Below are 23341 nucleotides of genomic sequence, written 5' to 3'. Positions count from 1 at the left end.
AGTAGTAGTAGTAGTAGTAGTAGTAGTGATGATAGTAGTAGTAGGGACTGTAATAGGAATACTAGTGGGAGTGGTAGTAGTAGTAATGGTTGATGGTGGTGGTAGTGATTGTAGAAGTAGTATTAGTGGGAGTAGCAGGGATGATAGTGTTAGTAGTGTTTGTAGTAGTGTCCCACTTGATCCATATGATGAGATTATGTTCAAGAACCATAAAAAATTGGAGGAGATGATTTGCTATAGGACCCTACATTTTAATGGGTGCTCACAGTACTCTCCGGGGGCTGCTTTCTTTTCTTACACAACACCTTCATCCAAGGCAAGCTTATTTGTAATTGTCCTCAATCTCAGTGATGGTACTATATCCCAGTAACCAAGCTGTACCCTACCTCTGAGCTCTATGCCCAGCAGTAGTCAGGTCATAAGAGATGAAGAAATGCTCAGTATTCTGGGGAATGCTTCTTCATTACACAAGTTAAACCATGGTTTTCTCCACCTTTCCTTCTCTCCTGAAATCCTCAGGTTATATCTCTGCTGTGAGATTACTGGGATGGGTATCCTCAACTTAGAAAAAAGGAAGAAATGGAAGGAGGGAGGAAGGAAGGAAGGAAGGAAGAATAGGACAGAGGGAAGGAAGAATAAAATGGCAAGTGAAAGGACTGAAGGGGACTAACTCCCCAGTTGGTCACATCTTCAGCACCTACCAGAAGCAAGAGTTTAATAAGCAAATGTTCATTGGGTAACTAAAGCATCAGAAGTTGAATCTGAACCCAGATTTTCCTGACTTTTAATCTAGTACTTACTTCACTGAGTTGAATGGAAAATATTAGGAGTCGGGAGCAATGACTGTAGGGTCTAGGAAAACTTCAGTAACTCATAAGACTGACCTAAGGACTAGATTTAACAAGGATTCCAAGGCCCCTCCATCTCCTCTTGGCTCCTGAGCTTTTCTGCAAAGTATCAGCTTCATCCCATCCTCATTTAGTAAGTGCTGCTTTATACTAAGTTGATGAGGATCAGCCCTTTACTTTATTTAATCATATACAGTTAATTCCTTGAAGATATACTTGGTACATTCTGGTATCTCATGTCTTTGTAGTAATGTCTCTGCCAGTGAATATGCAGCAAAGAAGGGTGTTATACATGCTAGATGAAAAAGCAAAGAATGTGGATTTTAAAAAAGAGCATAAATCTCAGCAGCAAATGCTATCGATGAAGGCAGTGGAGGGGAACAGGGACCATTAATGCCTTCAGTGGGTATTATTAGACCATGTTGTTGGAAAGACTTTAATCAAATTATATAATCCAATTAATGATGACATGAAGCTACCGTAAAATATATGATGCTACCTCCTTAGTAAAATTTAATATTTCTAAATGCTCTTGCCATCAAAGGGGCTATAAATAGTTTAGCACATTGATGGATTGGTAATGCATAACCTTACTAAATTCCTTCCTTTACTCATTTGGTAGCATTAGCCTGTCAGCCTCCTGCCTCTAGGACTTTGCTCTGTGTGGTTGGATACACTGACTGGAGCTTGTTGGTCAGCTTTCTCATCAGTGTCAGGGCTCCGCTGCATTTCCGGAGAGAAGATGAAGTCCATATGTAAAGCAGGGGTATCACACTAGGAGCCTTGCCCTTTTCCATGCTTTTTTGTTGAAATGCATCAAAATCACTGAGACCCCGGGGCTCTCTCTCCTGGGTTTGTGACACTAATTGAATGGAATGTTTGTACAGCTTACAGTCAGAAGAGATCAGACCTCTCTCTGAAAGAGAAGAGACTTCAGCTGCCAAAGACCATATCTGAACCACTGCTGCCAGGAACTCAGAACTCCATGTTTCTCATAGCCGTCCCCGTCTGCCCCTCATCATTTTGTGTGTAGATCATGTCTATGCTTCCTAAATTTGTTTTATTTCCCTGTACTGTAACTCTCTCCTATCCACCAATCAACAAAAACTTATTAAAAGCCTACTATGTGCCAGGCTCTGTGCTAGGAACTAGAGATACAAATACAAAATAAATATATGTATGTATCTTTGGGTAGATAGATATATGTATACATATATGAACACAAAGTAATATATGTATCATATACTGTGTATAGATATAAAAATGGACATATAAATATGCATAAATAAAAGAAACAATCTGTTTCTCATAAGCTTACATTCTAATAGTAGAGACCCAAAGTATATAGAAATTATTTATTTAAAAGTATAAAATGAAAAAATACAATTATAAATAAATTCAGTTAAGTACAAATTAGTTGATTAGGTAAGGCACTAGCTGTGTGTGTGTGTGTGTGTGTGTGTGTGTGTGTGTGTGTGTGTGTGTGTGTGTGTGTGTGTGTGTTTTGGAGGTTGAATAAAGGTTTTATGCAGAAAATTGTGCCTGACTTGCACCTTACTAAAGGAAGAAAAAGACATCGTGGCAGAGATTAGAAAGGAGTTTATTCCAGGCAGGAGGATCAAATAGTTCAAAAGCACAGATAGGGGAGATAGAGTGAGTGATCAAGGAACCAATGGAATTCCAGTTTGGCTGAATGAGTGAGGAAAGGAAGCAATTTCCATTGAGGTTTGAAAACTGGCTAGGGCAATGAATTTTGAAACTAAAAAAAGACTTTATATATTATTCCAAGAGCAATGCAAGTCACTAGAGTAGGGTGACTAGAGGAGTCACGTGTGGTTAAGAAAAAATACCTTTGGTTGTAGTGTGTAGGATGGACTAGGGTGATGGGAGACCAATTAAGAGGCTCTTGAAATCATTGGGCAAGAGGCAATGAGGCCCTGACTAAGATATTACCTTTGTGAATAGAGAGAAGTCAGATATGAGAAATGTTTCAAAGGCAGAAACAAGGAGATCTGGGAACCCACTGGGTGTGGAAGGGGAGGACAAATAAAGAATCAAGAATAATGCCAATGACCAACATGAGGCCCTGGAAAAATGGGGGCATCTTCAATAGAAATAGAAAAGCTTGAAAGGACATGAGGGTCAGCAAGGAAAGAGTGAATTTTATTTTAGTCAGGTTGTGTTCATGATGTGCCTCCAGAATATCTCATTTGAAATGCTCAAGAAGCAGTTATTTATGAAGGGTTGGAGCTATAAATTTTTAAAATTAATATTAATACTCTAAGTATGCTTTTTAATAATATTTATTAATATTTAACTTGAAGCAAAGGGAAGGTAAGAGGCCAGAGAAACTGAGAGAGCTCACTAGCCTTCCACATGGAAAAGAGAATCAGAGGGAGGAGCCACACCCCCTATATACAAACAAAGTAATGACCCAGTACAGGAAAGGGAAAAAGGGAATTTTGAGAGGAGGAAAGAATGCTGGGAGATGGAGTCCAAAGGATGCACAATTACCACTCATACAGAGCTGAGGGAATGGCTTAGGGATGCATATAAACATCAGGAATTTTCTGTGTAGATATACTAGCAAAATGAATGGGAGCTTTAGTGCTTATGAAGAGAGGGAGCTTAGAAAATGTCATTGGCATCCTTCTCCCGTTACCATACTCCAAAGGCACAGTTTTGATTATGTATCCCCATTACTTGAAAAGCAAAATGACTCTTATTGCCTCCAGGTTAAAAATGTAGCTTTGTTTGCAATTCCACAACTCTTTCATAATGACTTCAGCCCACATTGTGGGATTTGGCATATTAGTTCATTCATTCAGCCTACATTCATACAATCATTCTGTTTGGTCATACTGGCCAACTTGCTTTCTCTCACATACGACATTCTAGCTTCAATGTGTGTGTGCACGCCTTTCTCATTTCTGCCTCTTTGAATTCCGCCACTCTTCCTTCAATGCTAAGTTCATATGCAATCGCTTATGTAAGGTCTTTCTTGACTCCCTCTTCAAGCCAATTTACCAGGTATTGGTACCTCCTATTGGAAATTATCCTGTCAAAAAAAAATGTGGTAGTAGTCTCTCGGAAGCCGAGAATGACAACTGTGCATGTGTGCACAAAGATACTTGTGCATGAAAGAGATTTAAGTGGAAAAGTCGGTGCACAGAGACAGTCCCACTCTCTCGGCGTTGGAAGTCTGGGTCCAGTGGCACAAAAAGTCGTTACACCTGGAGACTTCCTCAGCTGCATTGGATGGCCATGTTGTCTTTTGTGCTCCAACACGCCCTAAGCACTCCACGGTGCTTTGCTGCGTCGCCATCTCAGCCGTTGAACCTTCTTATTGGTTTCTTCTGCCTGTTCCACCGAAGCAATCTTCACATGCTGGGTGAGCAAAGCCCTGGTTCACCAGGGGTCGATGACCCGATGGCTACCCTCACAAGCTTTAGCTGGCCTGTCGAAGCCATTGCCCAGGGTGTGGCCGCTGCTGCATGCTAGCAGCTACTGGGAGCCACAAGTGAGAGCTGGGTGTCAGGTAGGGGTCAGAGGCTGGAGAGCTGCCCTAAAAGGGCACGACAAGCCCTCCATACCAAGGTGCTACCCCTCCCTGAACACCCCACAAAAAATATTAGTAGCTATATCACATGTAATTTTATTCTCATAACAACCCTGAGCAAGAGATTCTATTATTAATCCTATTTTACAGAAAAGGAAACTGAGGATAATAGACATTCTCTGTGGCCCTAAGGAAGTGAAATCCTTAGAGTCACACAGTAAGTATCTATAGGCATGAGTGAACTCAGGACTTCTTGATTCAAAGTACAGAATTCTGTCCAGTGTGCTACCTATTTTATATATACTTACAAGTGTTTATGTTATTTGTTCGGATAAAATAAACATAAAATCACTGAGGGCAGGAATTTATCATTTTTAATGTGTGTTTTCTCAGTGTACCACACACAGTAGGTATTTTAAAAAATTGATTTCGTGATTGTTAAATGAATGAATGAAGAAATGAATGGATTAGGGAATTCAGTCATCCTGCCTATGTGTATGCTTATAAGACCACTTTTTGCCAAATCTAGGACCTGGGCACAAAGTCCTAAATGACTTTCAACTTCTAAATTGGGAACTTTGGAGAAGGAAGGACAATGACAAGACTGCCACTAATCCCATTCCTCACCAGGGCTACAAATTGCTGACTATTCCTATAACTACTTGGAAACCACAAGCATTTAATCTAACTAGCCTATTCCAAATAATCTCATTAGTCTTATTAGAAATTCAACCAAAATTATTGTGTTCCTTTGTATCTGCAGGATACAGGAACACATCAAATAGTCATTTCCACTGTAACAAAGAGAAACTCTTTTCAGAGCAGGGGACAAAAGAAAGAATATTAAACTCGGTATGTCCAACATGGGATCCTCGGTTTTGAGTGTGAAACTCACCTTTGCCACTTATTAACAGTGTAACTTTGGGGTAGTTAATTAACTTCTCTGTAAGAGGGACATCTGTATGTTGGACTACATGGAGTCAAATATCCACTGTGGACCTTATGATCCGTCCTTCATTCCTTTGCTGAGGTTAACCTTGGTGCAATGTTTCAACATGGAGTATAACACTGTACGGTTCATTCTTTATTCCTTTAAGTTATAAAGAAGCCTGAATAAGAAACATACCAGCTGTAATTCATTAGGGAAAAGCATTCAAAAAGTAAATGAATTCAGCTGTTTTGTTGAGTTAATGGGGAAGAAGTGGGGTAGAATAGGTACATGGCAATGTCAACCCTTTGAGCAAATTGATCTATTTAAAAGCAAAGTTCAGAGAAATAAGGTAGACTCTCCTGTTATAAGCAGAATCAGACTTGGAATGACCCTCATTGTATGTCTCATCCAAAGCACATTATGACAAAAATGGTTTCTACAATGGTTCTTTATAGGTGGTCATTTAGTCTGCTAAAAGATTTCAGGAAATGAGTAAATACACTATGTCCAGGAAAAATCTCATCCACTTATAGATGAATCTCACTATTACAAAGGTTTATCTTTACATCAAGCTTCAGTTGGTCTTCTGGAAAGGTCCACCCAGAGCTCCTTATCCTGCCTTGTCTTTTTGGACCAAGAAGAATGTTCTTCCTTCCTTCCTTCCTTCCTTCCTTCCTTCCTTCCTTCCTTCCTTCCTTCCTTCCTTCCTTCCTTCCTTCCTTCCTTCCTTCCTTCCTTCCCTTCCTTCTTCATTCCTGTCCTCTAGAAGAAGGAGGAGGAGCATCAAGATGAGGTGTTTGTGGCAGCAGTAGTGATTCATTTGATATGGTCTAAAGAAAGCATAGAATCAGTTAATTGAAGAATTGGAAGAGACCTCTGAGTCAACCCATTTCAAACTCCAATCAAATTGCAAATCCCTTCTGGAATCTCCTGGTCAGACTCAGTAACATATTCTTTTGAAGAATGTTAGGAAAAGAAACATCAGTAACACCAAACATAGCTGAGATAAAGCTGATTTTAAAGATATTTTGTTTTATTTGAGTAGAAATACCCTCCCTTGATTTCTCCCCATTCTTGCCCCCTTTCTAAAAACTCTCCATTCCTTCTATTGCAAGTCAAGGTCATTCAATAAAGATTGATTAATCAATCTCCTTCAGTGTGCCAGGTACATAGCTTTCTGGAACCAAAGAGACTATCTATTCCTACTGCATAGGAAAGGAATGAATACTAGGCTTTTGATTTCATGGGTAGAAGAAAATTCTGGACAAATTCCCTCTGCCAATACTGGTTAGCCCTTTCCTTATAATTTCTATACTTAGAGAATTGCTTAGAGTAAAAGTGTCAAACACATGACTGGCCCTTGAACCAGATAAAAAGGTAATTGAGAAATATTTAAGGAAATGAGAAATATGAATATAAATATTTTATATAGATAATTATATTTTTAAAACTAAGCCAATATGGATCTTGCAGGGACCTCTGTGTATGGATTAATGATCATGTTTCTATCTCAGTTGGTCATCACTGGTTTAGAGTTGTGTGAGGTTAAATGTCTTGTCTGGAGGTCTCAGAGCCAATATTCCTTCAGATGGAGGCCTTAAGTCTTGCTGTTCCATGGTCAAATCTCTAGCTAATACACAGTACCACCTCTCATACATGATGGCTTCTTCTACAAAACTGACTCTCAAAAATTTTGGTTATAGCATATTAGGTTCATAGATTTAGGACTATAAAAGACTTCAGAGTCCATCTAATATACTGACCCCATTTTACAGATTAAAAAAAAAACACTTCTAAGTCAGTTAAGTGACTTGTCCAAGATTTTATACAGAATATTATTGTGATGAAATTTGAATCTTAGTTCTGTGACTCCAAAGCCAGTGTTATCTTTATCATTTATCACATTGCTGCCTCTAATACATTCATGAAGTGATATCAATGACAGGTATGATATATACAGTTTTTTAACTATTTACCTTCCTTCTTAGAATCAATATGATGTGTTGGTTTTAAGACAGAAGATTAATAAGGCCTAGGCAATGAGAGTTAAATGACTTACCCAGAATCAATTGCAGCTAGAAAATGTCTGAGGTCAAATTTGAACCCAGGACTTCCCATCTCTGGCCCCAGTGACATTTATAATTTAAAAAGGACATGGGCTGACCATATGAGGTCAATAGAAAAAATAGCTGGGTCTAGAAACAGAGGACCTAGGTTCTATTTCTGCAAATATACTACTTTGATTTCCCTCAGTGCTTAACTTCCATGCCATTGTGGGCCAAGCAGAACAAGTTCTTGATTCATGTAACATCTTTTTAGATATATAAAGATCATCCTTACATATTCCTGAAAAATAACTTTCAGAGAATAGGCATTAGAGAGATCATAGCTATGACAAGTGACAAAACCATCTAGGTCTCCTCTCTGTCCATTTCTCCATCTCTGATCCAATGGCCCTTAGTAAGAAATGCAAAGGAACCACAGGTTAGCTTGAGCATGGAAGGAAGGGATCTGGGGGGACAAGTCAGAGAGCTCCACTTATTTGTTCTTTAATTTTTAATTTATAGACCATCATTTTTTGACCACTGAAAACCACAGCATTCATTTTGTATTCAAAGCTTGAACTTGACCATAAATTGAATGTAGGAAGGCAGTGGCAGGATTGAGAGAAAGCTTAGTCATGACTGACAATGAGTTTGTGATTTAACCAGGATTGTCATGGGTGAAATTGAATAGATTAAGTTGGTCCTTACCTGTCTCATAAAGGCTCAGAGAGCTCCAGCTATTCCATCCCTCCCCCATTCCCACCTCTACATAGCAATAGACAGATAATCCATAGGCTAGACATCAATGGTCTTCCAGTCCCAGAAATTACATTCTACCCTTAAATTTGATCTCCAATTAATACTTTTGCTCTACTTTTCACTAAAATGTTTTCCCTCTAAAAGGATGCATTTTTAGGGTGGCAAGAGTATAATCATTTCCAATTTCTACTTGCACTCCATTTCTATAATATAAAAATCATAAAATTATGTTTCACATGTGCATCTTACAATAATTTTATCAAAAATAGATAGCATTGTGATTATGTTTATTTTTCTTTGTTCCTTGTATTTTATAAGCCTTACTTTTGTGAAGGAGATTGTAAATCTTCTGATGAAAGGAAACACTCATTTATTTGTGAATTTGTATTTTATTTTAGATTTTTTAATCAAACATACTTTTCCCCTATTACCTCCTATTTGACTCCCCCAAAAAAAGGAAGAAAAAGGAAAAATTGACAGTCCTTTCAACAAATTTTATTGTCTTGCAAAAATAAAGTCCCACATTGTTCTCATTCAAAATGTATCCCTCTTTGCACATCTTGAGTCCATCATCTCTCTGTCAGAAGAGAGGATAACCAAATGCTTCACCAATCGGTTGATTATTCATGTCTGAAATTTTGCACTAACTTGCATTTCTCTGCTACCCCTATAAACAAACACCCAAAGGAACCCTTAAATAAATTAAATGCCAATTTTATTCAAGTCTCATTTAGTTCTAACCTGACCTGGATTTAGCAAGAATGGGAAGAAGTCTAAATTAAGACCAAACAAACTTCTTCCAGAAACAAACAAATAAAAATCATACTGATGACTGGCATGAATATTGTATTTCAGTATGGCTGGTTTCTGTCTCTTATAACATTATCACAAGGGGGCAGGTTGATGGTGTAGTAGATTGATGGTCAGCTTTACTGATGGGAAGTCCTGAGTTCAGAAAAAGCCTCAGACACTTCCTAGCTGTCTGTCCCTGGGCAAGTTACTTAACTCCCATTGCTTAGCCCTTACCACTCTTCTCTCTTCTGCCTGGGAACCAACACCTAGTACTGGTTCTAAGACAGAAAGTAAGGGTTTAAGACAAAACAAAACATTACAAATTAGACAAAATATTCTCTAATGATGTACATTAGGTAGCATTTATTCATTTAATCTTCCCAGTATGTCTTTTGATGCCAACTCCTCTGTTTTCACCTAGTGAAGAAACTCTCTCCCCTAATTAAATTGGAGTTTTCTCTGCTACTTCACCTTTAGAACTCGACATGAACACTGAGATTTTAAATGGCTTGTGTAGAGTCCCACAGCCAATAAAGTCACTCTGGCTGCTATTCCTTACAGCCTCTTATCTCCCCCTCTTGCAAAAGAGGAAATTGAGACTTTGAGGGGTCAATTGATTTGTCCAAGGTCATACATGAAGCTTTTGAAGGAATGAAGAAGCCATCTCAATGTGTTTGACCTCCAAGGTCCTTTAACTACCAAATACTGTTCTTCCCAAATGTCCCTTCCCCTATTACCTGAGACATCTTGCATTTAAACCTCCCAAGTGGGAGATAACAAATGATGTATATAAAATAGAAAGGATAGAAGTATATTTGGGAATCTAGTACTAGGTGACTAATTAAAGGCCCCGAGGAGATAACTTCAATTTGAAAGGAAGAAAAAATATGCTAGAGGAAGAATGAACTGAAATATGACAGCCTGAAAATTTGAGCATATTTTATCTATTATTCCTTTTTTTGGCCACTCTTTGGATCAATTCTAAGCATTAAAAACTAGACTGAAACCTTAACCTTTCGGCATAATCTGTTTCTTTATTCCTATAACCAAATATTCAGTTACAACTCTTCTCCCAAATTGTTTTAACTTGATCTAACAAAAGATAAACATAGGCTCATGACAAAGACAAAGAATGGGCACACAGTGGCAAATAATGTTAAATAATTGAATGAACATAAAAGAACACATTTTAGCATTTGAGGAGATGGACTGTGAAATGGCTATTTTTATATGCCTGTCATTCCAAGTTACAACTCAGAACACATTTTTTTTTCCATAGAAGTAATGCATGGTTAAATCCTAAAGTTTTGTTGTATTCCATCTACCTAGAAAATAGATTAAAGAGACATCCAACTGGTGAAAGAGTAGGAGGGTAAAATCTCAGAGGTTTGGTGAACTGAAACATCTATAAGAATCAAAGGTGTGATAAAGCAGCCAAAAACATATTTGGCTGTACAAATTATTTACATATTTTCTTCCTCCATTTGATTCTGAATTCAATGAAGGAAATGTCTATTTTTACCTTTCATTATATTCTAAGACAATTATAGCAAACCTTTTAGAGACTGAGTGCTGCATTGCCCCAACCCCATTACCTCAAACAGGGGAGGGAGGAAGCATTCCCAATAGTCTGCTAGGCAGAGGGGAGGGTGATGTGAAAAAGCATCCTCATGCATGTGGATAGGGGGAGGGGAGCAGCTCACCCCTAGTGCCTCTGGCTTTCTAGTTACATGAACTATGGTGGGTGATGGTGCTTCTCTGTATGCCCTCCCTGGCACATATGCCATAAGTTTGCAACCTTGGTTCTAAGGACAAAGCAAAATTCTTGGCATGTGGTAGTCACTTAATAAAGGTTTACTGACTTGCCTTGATATAGGCTTCATCAAGAGAGAAACATAGTTGGCCCCCCACCCAGAGCTACAATAAATCCTATATTCTATTCCAAGATTAAAAAAAAAATACCTTGCTATATAGTTTTCCATATTGACCTGTGAATTCTGGTTCTAGTAGTGAACTGTAACCTGCTTTTGTCTCTTGGGCACTAATTTGAAGTTAAGTGAAGTCTACAGGACCTTTTCTGCATTTAATAGTAATGATTAAAGGAAATGTTAGATTTCTATCAAGCATAGCTCAGTAAAACTAAGGTTGTATTTTCTCCTAAATTCACTGATCCCCTGAAATCTATCCATAAACTCAGATTAAAAACCCTCAAGCCCAGAACTTCAAAAGGAAACTGAAAGGACTACCAAGTAAATAGTAGCATTAGTTTCTGAAGTCCATCCAGACCAGGGTAGAAAGAGTTATCTTTGCCAGAGAGATCCAGGAGAGCTCAGGAAAAAAGCTCAGTTCTTCTCAATTGACTCCAAGTCAAAAGAATTCTTTTTAGAAAGACTTAAAATGGGACAGTTAAATATCATTTTGTTTGTTTGTCCCCAATTCCCATATAATAGAGAGTTATGCTTTGCACACATTTTTCAAGAATTTCCCATTGTAATATTTTTCTCTAGAAAAATTGGAATTGGACTCCAGTTGGGATTCCCCTTGTACCTAATTTTGCTTGTTTGAAATAGTTTGCTGTTTCCTCTGTGGAAGCACAGAAAAAAATCAACCTTCTTCTAACCCCAATTCCTGTATTCAGAATAGCTTTCATGTGTAGCTCTCTAATTTCTAATTGTATGGCTGCTTAATAATAGCTATGTCCTTCTCCCTTTGGGAACCAGCTGACTATAATTATAGGCATTCAAACTGAAGATCCCAAGTCTAATGTAAGTCTTCAACGTGAAACCCAGTTTCACAGAGTGGCTTGAAATGTGGTCTCGTGAGATAAACTGTGGACAGTAGTACAGTAAAGATACAGTGCTGTAATGTAAATTCAACAAACATTCATTGTAAGTCTACTATTTACAAGGCCAGATAGGTTAACCTAAACTAGTTCTGACTAATTCAGTATTAATTATGATAGGGAGAAACCCTGTGGAATATGGAGTTTTTGATGGGTGATCCCTCTTTCCTCCTGTGGTAGATCATTCCATGCGTGTATTGCTGTTGTGATGATCAAAGTTTGTTGTTTATGTTCTTGATTTCCTATGATTAATCCCTTACTCTTCTATTTCCTAATGGAGATAGAAGTTCATAAAGAACCCGAAAGAAAAGGGAAGATAGTAATGATAGATATGAATAAAGACACTGAGATTATTTTTTAAAGAATTCAGATTTATATAATGTAAGTTCTTGAACCTTGGGTGCCCAAGGGAATGGATTTTGGTTAAAAAGATGAGATAAAGGAAAGCTTAGAGTCCCTGAACTAATCTCTCTCTCTCTCTCTCTCTCTCTCTCTCTCTCTCTCTCTCTCTCTCTCTCTCTCTCTCTCTCTCTCTCTCTCTCTCTCTCTCTCTCCCTCTCTCTCCCCCTCTCCCTCCCTCCTTCTCTCCCTTCCTCAAACCCTTCTCTTTCTTTCTTCCTTTCTTTCTTCCTTTCTTTCTTCCTTCCTTCCTTCCTTCCTTCCTTCCTTCCTTTCTTTCTTTCTTTCTTTCTTTCTTTCTTTCTTTCTTTCTTTCTTTCTTTCTTTCTTTCTTTCTTTCTTTCTTTCTTTCTTTCTTTCTTTCTTTCTTTCTTTCTTTCTTTCTTTCTTTCTTTCTTTCTTTCTTTCTTTCTTTCTTTCTTTCTTTCTTTCTTTCTTTCTTTCTTTCTTTCTTTCTTTCTTTCTTTCTTTTTCCTTTCCTTATTTTTCCTCTCTCCCTCCCTTCCTTCCTTTGATCCTTCCTTCCTTCCTTCCATTCCCCTAAGATTAAGTGTATCGTGTTTTATTACTAAGTTAAAAACGGATTTTGGCTTGATGTTCACCTCTAATCAACTATTGCCCAATCCTCTTTAATTCAAAATTTGAATTTCTTTCAATGATATATAAAACATCATTTTTTTCTTCTCCTTACTTTCTTAGGAAAATGATACAATTTAATAGAGATCCATTAAAACATCCTAAAATTGATTTAATGAAAACAATTTCATAAGTACAAAACAAGAAGGGATAATTTTAAGCTATAGTTAGAAAACCAACTTGGGAGTTTTGTTGACCATCCACTCAATGTGAGTCAACCCTCTAATCTGATAGTCAAAGAAAGTTCATGTCATCCTGGATTATATTAAAGAACGATAGCTTTCAGCAGGAATAAAAAGTATGTAGATTCATTGTGTTCTTCTCAGGACAACTCTGGAATATTGTTTTAACAATGGTAGGAAGGACCTTGATGAGCCAGAGAACTGAAAGAAAAGAACAAATTTAGTGATAAAAGACTTTGAGACTATAAGATTAGAGAAAAGGAGTTTTTTGATCAAAATTAGAAAAGTCTTATGGGAGATATAGGCATTCCTCAAATATCTAATGACCAGTCCCTTTGAGGAAGAGTTGTTCTCTTTGACCTGGAGAACAGAAGTAGGAGCAATGACTGGAGTTTGTAAAGAAATGGTTTCAAGCTTGATGGGTCAAAGACTTTCTAAACATTATAATTATTTCGAAGTGAAATGAAGACCATCACTGCAGATCTTCAAACAAAGGGTAGAAGTAAACTGGAGGATGTAGTCCAGAAGATTCTTGTCATATTAGGACTCCATTAGCCCAGATCTTCTCTGAGGTTAATTAGCCAGTTAACTCCCTTTTGCTGAGGTACTAACTAGCCTATATCTTTATAAAAGGCTGAAATTCTGTGTTTAGGTGACCTAGTCCAGGGTCCGGATTACAGTAAATTTGTTCTGAAAAGATTCATTCAATGTTCTAGACAGCTGACATAATCCAGTTCTTGAGTCAAGACTCTTTTCCATGTTAGGGAAGGTCTCTAACCATTTTTTTTCTTGTTACCTTTTCTAACTACCTTCTAAATTGTATGATCATAAGGATACTCTCTGGAAAGGTCACCTACTGGAGCCCATATAGCTTTAGTACCATTTTCTTTCTACCTGCTTTCCTGGAATATGTCTGTTTTCTATTAAACTGATTTTCTGTAGTCCCATAAAATGCTGGGAGTTATTCTTCCCTTCATGATTTTTTAGTGTTTTATTCCTTCAGATGATCTATTTACTTATGAGTCTTAAAATATAAAGTCACTAAAGTAAAAGTTTTTCATTAAACATTATGAGTAGAAAATAATAGGCAATTGTTCAATGAAGATACTTGGTAAATTTATAAGATTGATTTCAGGTTATATTAATTTTTTAAATTGTTATTTTTTCTATATCAATTCATGGAGCACTAAATACATGTGTCAGGCATTGCACTGGGGTCTGAATATGAAGGCAAAAACAATTCTTGTTTCAATGAGTTAACTCTTTAAACAGGGAGAATATATGTCAATAAATATGTATAAGATTCATATAGAATAGATGGAACATGACTTTATTAGGGTAGGAAGAACAGAAAATATAAAAATATAAAAATGAAATTAATTACCCAATATTACATTGGAAAGAAATAATAGAAGTGGAATTTGAACCCAAGTCCTTTTACTCTTGAGCCAAATCTCTTTTTTTCCTAAAGTTCCTCTTTTCTCTTCTCTCTAAAAGCTTTAAAAAACTGTCTTCATAATTGCAAGATTGAATTCCTTGCCAGGGGAATCAGTCAGTATACACAAGAAGCAAGATGTTAGCTCAGTATTCTTGACTTTTTCTACTCAAATACATGCTGTCTGTTGGCTCCAAACAAAAATCCCTTTATATTAGTAGTTAAATTTTGCTGTGTATAACTCAAAGAGGAGTCAGAAAGACCTGAGTTCCAATCCACTCTCTGTGTGACCCTGGGAAATTCATGCCTAGAATTTGAGAGCCACTGACCACAAGAAATAACTTTGGTGAGACTCAACCTGAAAAGATTGGTGATCCATCACAATCTTTAATACCTGTACATTCCATCTAAATATCAGTTCTAAGACACAAGAATGGCAAGCACCAGAAAATAGGGGTTAATTGCGTCACAAATGGTCAAATAGGAAGTATCTAAAGCCAAATTTGAACCCAGGCTCTCATGACTGCAGGCTTGATTACCCTGAAGTTTTAAAAAAATAGTCTTGAAATCTATTTCATTCCTCTTACCTTAACTAGAATTTATATCATGCTGTTTTGTTTTATACTGTATTGGAGCAAATTGTATTTTGCTATACTTTGCCTAGAGTATATGCCACATATTGGGAATATCCAAGCAAAATTTAAAAAGTCTCTTTCCTCAGAAAATTTCCATTCTCCTGTGGGAAGGGAGTACCAAATCTACAGAGATAAACCAAAACAATTTACGAAGAAGAGAACTCTAACAGCTGTGTAGATTTTGAAAGGTGGTGCCTGAGATGAGCACAACAAGGGATGGTAAGAGTCAGCTGTGAGTCCAGATGTACAATCCAAGAATGGAAAACAGCTTGTATAAAGTCATGGATGTAGGTGTTAGAATGCTAAACATGGGAAACAACCAGCAGACCTGTCCAGACAGACTTGAGTACCTCAAAAGGTAGAATGTGAAATGATGCCGGAAATTTTGATAGGAGAACAACATGGGATTCTGAAGTTTGTTCACGTAATAGATGTCCTTGAATTCTCTGAAGCAAGGATGAATGGGCAACTGTCCCTGTGACTTTCCCTGGCATTCCAGACCCCCAGGAGAAAGGAATGCACTGAGTCATAGGGGAGAATCAGCTATTGTTCTGTGACTAGGGAAATGGATGCTTGTTCTCTTCTAAGGAAAGCCTTTACATTTTAATTACCAGGCCTATTGAGGCTATTGGTACTCTTTTCCCTGAGTCCCCTGGGATGTGTTGCAGGACATTATCAAGGTCTACAAAACTAATTAGTCATTAGTCTTCATTCAGTTACTCACTCTGAAAAAGAAAAAAAAGACCTCTGCTGCTAGTAATGTAATACACTTCATAAGAAAAGACTTTTTCTTTTCCATTTGACAAGCCAAGTGTGAACATAGTGCTGGTAATTTAGAAAGCCATTCTCATTTTTAGAGACTAATCATACATCTTTAATGGGTTGGTGAGTGTGTTCAAAGTATGTTAAAATTTATAGAATTCGATGTTTGGTTCTCTCTTTCACATTCTGGAGGGTCAATAGGTGAATTGGTTTTTATGTACTACTTTTTAATATCTTTCAATCTCTCCAAATATATACACATGTATTTTTTTTCTTTCTTCCTTTCTTGCATTATTCTGCCCTGCTTCCATTGATGACTCTATACTTTTGACTTCAGACTGGCAATACGAGGGTAAGACGACCACACACCCAAACCAACCTTCTCCACATGGCTTGTCTGTCTGTGTTGCATCTCTCCACAGAGCATCATTAGAATTCTCTCCACTCTCTTTAATTAGATCCTTTATCACAATTAAATTCCAATTATGTTTGTTTCTGTTGTGAAGCCTTAATTATAATTTATCCCTGTTAATCATCCCTTTATGTTCTTTCTTTGGGTTAAATTACCATCCCATTATCTCTGTCCTGAAGGACTTCTGCTCAACACTGGTCCCTGCTGGTGTCTTCACAGCCAGATCTGAATAGGCTTAGCCTGTGTTTAGTGGCTGATGATCTGACGTGGAAAGGCATGGATGTGGGCTGTGAGAGATTTCATGCTAAACTTTTCTCATCTGTTATGCATTTTTTTGTTAAGGATATGCCTTTTATCGGGCACCAACATAAGCTTAGGATGTCTTTCTTTGAATGATGAAGCAATGGTCATTTTTTCTTTTCTTTTCTCTTCCTGTACTTTTAGACTGTAAGCTGGCACGAGGAGGCCCACCTGCAACAATAGTGGCCATAGATGAAGAAAGTAAAAATGGTGAGTATTCTGTACATATCTAAATAGGGATGAGAAAAGGTGATTTCTCAAAGGTCATTCTGAGATGACTGAGAATTGAGTTTCAAAATAAAAACTTTGGTCCAACTTAATGAACAACTTCATTCTCCCCACTTTTTGTCTTTAAATGTTTTGATTGAATAATATACCAATAGAATCACTGATTGAATTGAAGAGAAAGGTTCTCTGCTTGGTTGTAAATGAGATCACATTGGTAAGTAGTTTTTGAGTCATTTCCCAAGATCTTAGGCCTCCTAAATATTCAAGTTGGAATGTTGTTGTTGTTGATGAAGTTGTTGTTACTCTTCTCCATCTATACATCCTTCTAAACATAGAACATCACCCTGATTTTCCAAATGAGTGGGCTAGAAGACCACGTTTTATAGGCCAAATCTATGTTCATGGGAATTAGATTGATAAAAAATCATTTTTTTTTCCCTGGTGGTAATTGTTTTGTGAATGTGTCATGGTACAGTGTCCAATGGATTCCCATGTTTTGACTTAGCATAGCATAGTTACTAGTGCTTTTTTTTTACTATAGATTTTTTGAAAGATTAATTGGGAAGATTTGAATACTCCTACATAGTTATGATTACTGTCCATAACTGTGCGTGACTAAGCTATGCTTGGATTAATTAACAACTCAAGGCAAAGGATTTCCTGAGAAATGGCCTTGACTTGAACCCAGCCCCACACAGATGGTATCAACCACCAAAGAATGTTTACATTCTGTAGGCAAGCACTGGGCATATTTCCATCCTCGTGAATACATGCAAACAAAGGAAAAAATCAGTGGTCTCCAGGATGATGTATTTCCACAAAATTTGGGCAGTTGACATACGGTATTGAGAATAAAGAAAGATCAAGAAAGAGTCTATAGAGAAATTTGGAGTTAGGAAAAAGACCTCTTATTTTACTTGTCATTGTGGTAAACTCTTATAAAATGAGGCACAAGAAAGATTGACAGTATAAAAAGGGAAAACAATAAAGAAAAACACTTTTTTGCCCATAAAAATATAGATCACAAATTTAATGGACTTTAAGAAGAAAACAAAGTATTTATCTTAAATCTCATTGCCTTTCTTTTTAAGCCCATCACTAGCACAGTGGTTGACACATTATAAGTACTGAATAAATAGTTTTTGACTTGATTCATATGTCAAGAACCTTTCAAAGATGATGTAGGTATTTATTTGGACAAGTCAATCTTAACAACCTGATCAACACTGAAGCCTATCCTATGTCCTTTCCACTATTGTTTGAAAATGTTACCTTGAATTAGCATTTGTTTCTGTGGTATGCTTTTCTGATGGAGTAAAGTTTACTTTTGGCCCATCCTGATGATTTTCCTATGAGTAATCTTGATTTGTTTTTCCAATAGCTATAAGTATGAGAGTTGTCAGTCTGGGAGTATATCACATTTACCTTAAATCAGTCATGAGCTTTTTAAAGAGGTTTTTTGCTCTCCAATTTTAATCTTTCCTGAATATTTACCAGATTTCAAAGTATTTTTGGGTGGATGGATATATGGAGATAGAAGGTACCTCTATAATAATCTGTTCTTCTCTGTTTTAAAATCTCTAAAGCCTTCATATTTTTTCTAATGATGGAGAAGAATTATATTGGCTTGGGTTCACATCCTGGTAGTCCTTGATAAAAGGATTAGTCTATTATCCTATTTATTCTGAGATATAGGGAAATAGTTGATCCCATAGTTTAGGATTATTTTTTCCTGTTGAGGTGAAAAAAGTTGCAGATCATTTCTCTTATTCTCACACCTTCCAAGATCTGCTAGATAATGAATACAGTTTGGTTGTTGTTTAATTAACCATCAAATAAGAACTTTGTCATATGCAGTAAAATTAAACCAAAAGAATCTATCAACTCATTTTCTCTTTAGCCATAAATTATGTCCTTCAGAAACAGAAGTTTTGGTCTTATGTAAATAAGAATATAAGACAGATTTCTCTTTGTAAGGGGAAAAACAAAACACATAACTATTCTACTAGCACTAGGAGATGGAACAAATACAATCAGGAATATGGAAGGATCTTCAAAGCATAATTAAGACCATCCCAAAAAAGAAAAAAAATCTAACTGTTATGAAGGAAGAATGGAAAGTCTGTGTTTTTTTTTTCATGTTTGTGCTTCCACATGCTCAGATGTCCAAGGACCCCACTTCCTTCTCCTCTCTGGGGATCCATCTCTTTCAGCCCCCATAGAGAATAGACCAGCAAAGAACTTTTGTGAGGTGACACATACCACCCACTGAGGGAAACCCTGACCTTAAATGTTACTTCCCTCTATACAACCCTATTCACTTCACTCTAATTACTGTTCTGCCCTCTCACACAGATATTTGGGGTTGTTAAAATGCCATTTGGTAGTTGTGTGGATCAAGGCTGCTTTCACAGTATATTCTATTTTGGCTTGTTTTGCCAAGTAATTACAACAGTGATGGCAGCCCATTGTAATTCCTCTTTCCACTGATTAGAACTAATTTCTCCAAGCATCTTTACAAGGATTTTCCAGGGGCAAGGTAAGATGGCAGAGAGTGATGGGGCATGGGGCAGAAGTTCAACGTCTATGTTTCAAAAGAAAGCAACATGGCACAAATTAGGAAAAGATCAAAGTTGCTTTGGCTAGAATTTACAAAATATGCCAACCATTTAAAGTATTGCCAAGGCTATGTCAATGTCACCCTGAGATGCTCTCTAGTGTTGCCCAGTACCAGGCACAGTGCCTTCTACATAGGTCATGTTAACTTCGTAAATCCTTTATTTGAATTGAATGGACACGAATTACTGGACTTGTTCCCTTTTATACTGTGTGTATTAATTGGGATGTCAAAAGACACCTTACTGCTGGCCATCAGCCCATGATGGAACCCCTATTGTCCTGTAATCGACAGGAAACATGCTCTGAAGAGAGATGCCATATTCATGATGTCAGTCCCAGTCCCAGAATTAAGCTTTTAGTTTTTCTTTCTTTCCATTAACCTGAATTCTTTTCTTGATCGCAGCCTATGAAAATCTGCTAGTATTCTACAGTCGTTATGAATTAAAAATTAGATAAGGACAGTAAAGTGTCAAAGTTAGAGAATCAGTTAGGAAACAAGATGAATTGGATTCAACTTCCAACACATTCTGCCCTTGTCCCGGGACAAGTCACATGACTACTCATTGCCTCTGTTGGAGAGGGCTATACTTTTCTGAGTAATTGCCAGTCTATGCATTGATACAGGGAGTCTCTCTCTTGGCATTTTCTACATCAAAGTAATCATCCCAGGCTTCAAATCAACTGCCTGACAAGAGCTGAATTTGTTTTTTCATTGTAAGAACACCCTTGGGGGCTTCCATAGGTTTGTATATCATCAATTGTATATCATTACAGAAGAAAAAATTGAAACGGCTTAGGATGGAAACAGTCCAGACTCAATTATATTTTTGCAGCATTTCCACTCTGGGAATTAGTGAAAATCCTCTAACTTCCTCTACCTGTGATGTTTCTGAAATCAAACCAATGGGTTCTTTAACATTATGTGTTCTTTAACTTTATATATACATATATACATATATGTACACACATACATATACATATATACTATATACATATATTTATGCACATACATACTATATACATTTATATTTATACAAACATAAATTTACATTTAAATTACAGTTACAAATTAATTTTTATGAGTTTTTGCAATTAATCATTAAGTGTTTGTCCATTGAACAACTCTTACATGGTCTTAGACTGCAATGTTTTTAAAACATGTTAATATACATTTTCTGTGCATATATGCATACTGTTGTTCCATCCTAGCTATCTTTTCATACCATATGAGGTTTTCTTTGTAAACATACTAGAATAGTTTTCCATTTTTTCTCCACTGGATTAAGGTAAGCAGAGTTGCAGGGGCAGGCACCTAGTGAGTGTCTGAGGCCATATTTGAACTAAGGTTTTCTTCAATCCAGGCATAGAGCTTATCTGCTCAACCACCTAGATGACATATATGCATAATCATATACATATACATGGATAGATAGGTATGTTGGTGATAGATAAACATTAGCTGATTTGAGTGATGATGAGTTATCCATTGTTTAGAAGTGATAAAGTACATAATTCCTTCTTAGAGTTGAAGAATTCATCAGAAAACATTAAATCCTCAACTATAGTCACATTGGAAGGCTGCCTTTATCTCAGAAGGCCTTTGTTAGGTCTGAGTCCCCTCTCTCACCTCTACTGGCCAGGCCACGCAGGTTAAATCCCTAAAAAACAAAACATTATTCTCTGAAACTCAAGGATATTTAAATAAAAACAACAATGACATCAACAATCTAAAATGGTAGACCAATGTCTGCCCTCCTTGGTTTGTGCTTTAAGTAAGAGAAAAAACACATACACTGAGAAATAGAATGTGAAATGAATATAAAGATCAAGAAAAGGGATTTAGTGTGTTGTATTTTGGAGTCAGAAAAAAGAAATTCAAATGAAGATATTGAAATTTAGTGGTGTTGGTATATTGGGGTCAGAGGGAATGTCATGAATTATGACACAGATGGGAAGCAAGGAGAATATTAGTACAGAGTGAGCCATTCCTTTTAGATGGGAACATAGGGCAAATGAAAGAGAATAATGTTCATGGAGATGATGGCTGAAATTAAGGGAAAATATAAGATCACCATAGAAAGTAGCAGAGTGGACTAAGGGAAGGATGAAGTTGGAAGTACAAAAAAAAATGACAGACTAGAGAACAAGCAATGTATTTAATTCAGAAAAGGGCCAGAAGGAGGAAGGGAAGAAGGAAAGTGTCAAGAATTATAAAAAATTTCAGTATGATTTACAATGGAATTTGTATGCATTTCTGGGTTTTCCAATCAGTTAAAGATGCTGCCTAAAGTAGGAATGAACTAAAATATATTTTGGAAATTGATTTTATGGGGAGCAGACATTTGAGAGAGATGACTACTTTCAAATAAAAATGCTTCTGGATATAATTTGAATAGAACTTTTTCACATGAATAAATGTACAGTTAAATATGAAAATCTTAATTGCCAAAAAGATAGACTTCAGTTATCTGGTACTAAGTGAAAAGCACCTTAATCCTAAGTGATGAGCTATCATTTTATAGAAAGTAGGTAGAATTGGAGGTTAGACACACTAAATATAGGAAAGTATCTCTAATTGAAGTCCTTGACTTGAAGCTAAAAACACAAGCTTTAAATAAGAAGGTATGAGTTTAGGAGGTCAAGAAACATGAAACACTATATCTTCTTGGTGCTACATCTAAGCACTGGATATACAAAAAAGATAAATAATAAAATGAATAGATTACACTATTTTCTCTAGTTCTACAATATTAAACATGGTTATCTCCCAGAAGGGAATGGAGAAGCTCAAAGGGGATGTGAATAGATTACAACTCATTATAAACTATGAATTACAAAAGAAGATACTGCATAATAATTTTTAATTAACATATAATGGAATTGTCGCTTGGTGAAAGAGATTGCTCATAGTTTATGAGTTTCTTTTGAAACTATAGAATATTAAAAGAAAATAGAGCCAACTGGTTGGACCTCCAGTGTCAATTTCATGCTATTATATGGAAAAAGAGTTTCCCAGGTTAAACAATAATGGGTACACTTCATTCTATATTACTGAAGGAGTGCCAGGATTGAAGACATCACAGATCCATTGGATCTCTAGGGGACGCAGTTGGTAGATTACTGGACTCTGAATCAGGTTTAAGTTCAAATCCAGCTTCAGATAAAGTTAGTTGTGCAAACTTGAGTAAGTCATTTGGCCTCTGTTTGCCTGAGTTTCCTCATCTATGATGCTGAGTATAATAATAATGCTAACATCCCATCATACTTGTGAGGATTAAATGAAATATTATTTTTAAAATGCTTTATAAATAATATGATGATATTTATATTATAAAATATTTGTAGGTAGTAAATATGTATGAATATATAAATAATGTTATTTATAAAAGGCTTATCAAACTTAAGGTATTATATACATTCTAGCTATTGCTGCTTCTGTTGCTGCTGTTTTGCCACAGAATAAAGATTTCTTATGGCTAATGCTTTTATTCAGAGAATATTAATCTGTAGTGTCTTCTTTTTTTAATCTTTTTTTTTAAACCCTTACCTTCCATCTTAGAATCAATACTATGTCTTGGTACCAAGGCTGAAGAGTGCTACGCACTAGGCAATGGGGGTTAAGTGACTTACCCACGGTCACACAGATAGGAAGTGTCTGAGGTCAGATTAGAACACAGGACCTCCTGTCTATGGGTCTGACTCTCAATCCACCAAGTCACCCAGCTCCCCCCTGTAGTGCCTTCTGTGTGAACATCCTTGATGTATTTTTTCAAGGATGTCTCCTGATTTAAAAGGAAAGTTAAGACATGAATAACTGACAATCAGATGAGGAACTCCCAAGAAGTGAAATATTAGTCAGCATTCAAAAGGCATTTGAAATTTTGTGACATGCTTTATATACATGATTTCATTCACAACTTTTCATAACTTGCCATCATCATTCTCACTTCTGCTAGG

At 36.6% G+C, this 23341-nt stretch overlaps 1 protein-coding gene across 2 annotated transcripts in view; it reads left to right on the top strand.

Annotated features, from left to right (window-relative positions):
* Positions 1-23341, top strand: part of PCDH15 (protocadherin related 15) — a 1570906-nt gene that overhangs the window by 707339 nt on the left and 840226 nt on the right. For both annotated transcript variants that reach the window (XM_056795634.1, XM_056795629.1), the window contains one exon: positions 16682-16747. In XM_056795634.1, coding sequence (XP_056651612.1) covers positions 16682-16747 — 66 coding nt within the window. The remainder of the gene's footprint in view (positions 1-16681; positions 16748-23341) is intronic.

This window comes from Monodelphis domestica, chromosome 1 (genome assembly GCF_027887165.1).
Source record: "Monodelphis domestica isolate mMonDom1 chromosome 1, mMonDom1.pri, whole genome shotgun sequence".
NCBI lineage: Eukaryota > Metazoa > Chordata > Mammalia > Didelphimorphia > Didelphidae > Monodelphis > Monodelphis domestica.
The sequence above is the reverse complement of the archived record's forward strand: the minus strand, read 5'-3'. Positions and strand labels throughout refer to the sequence as shown.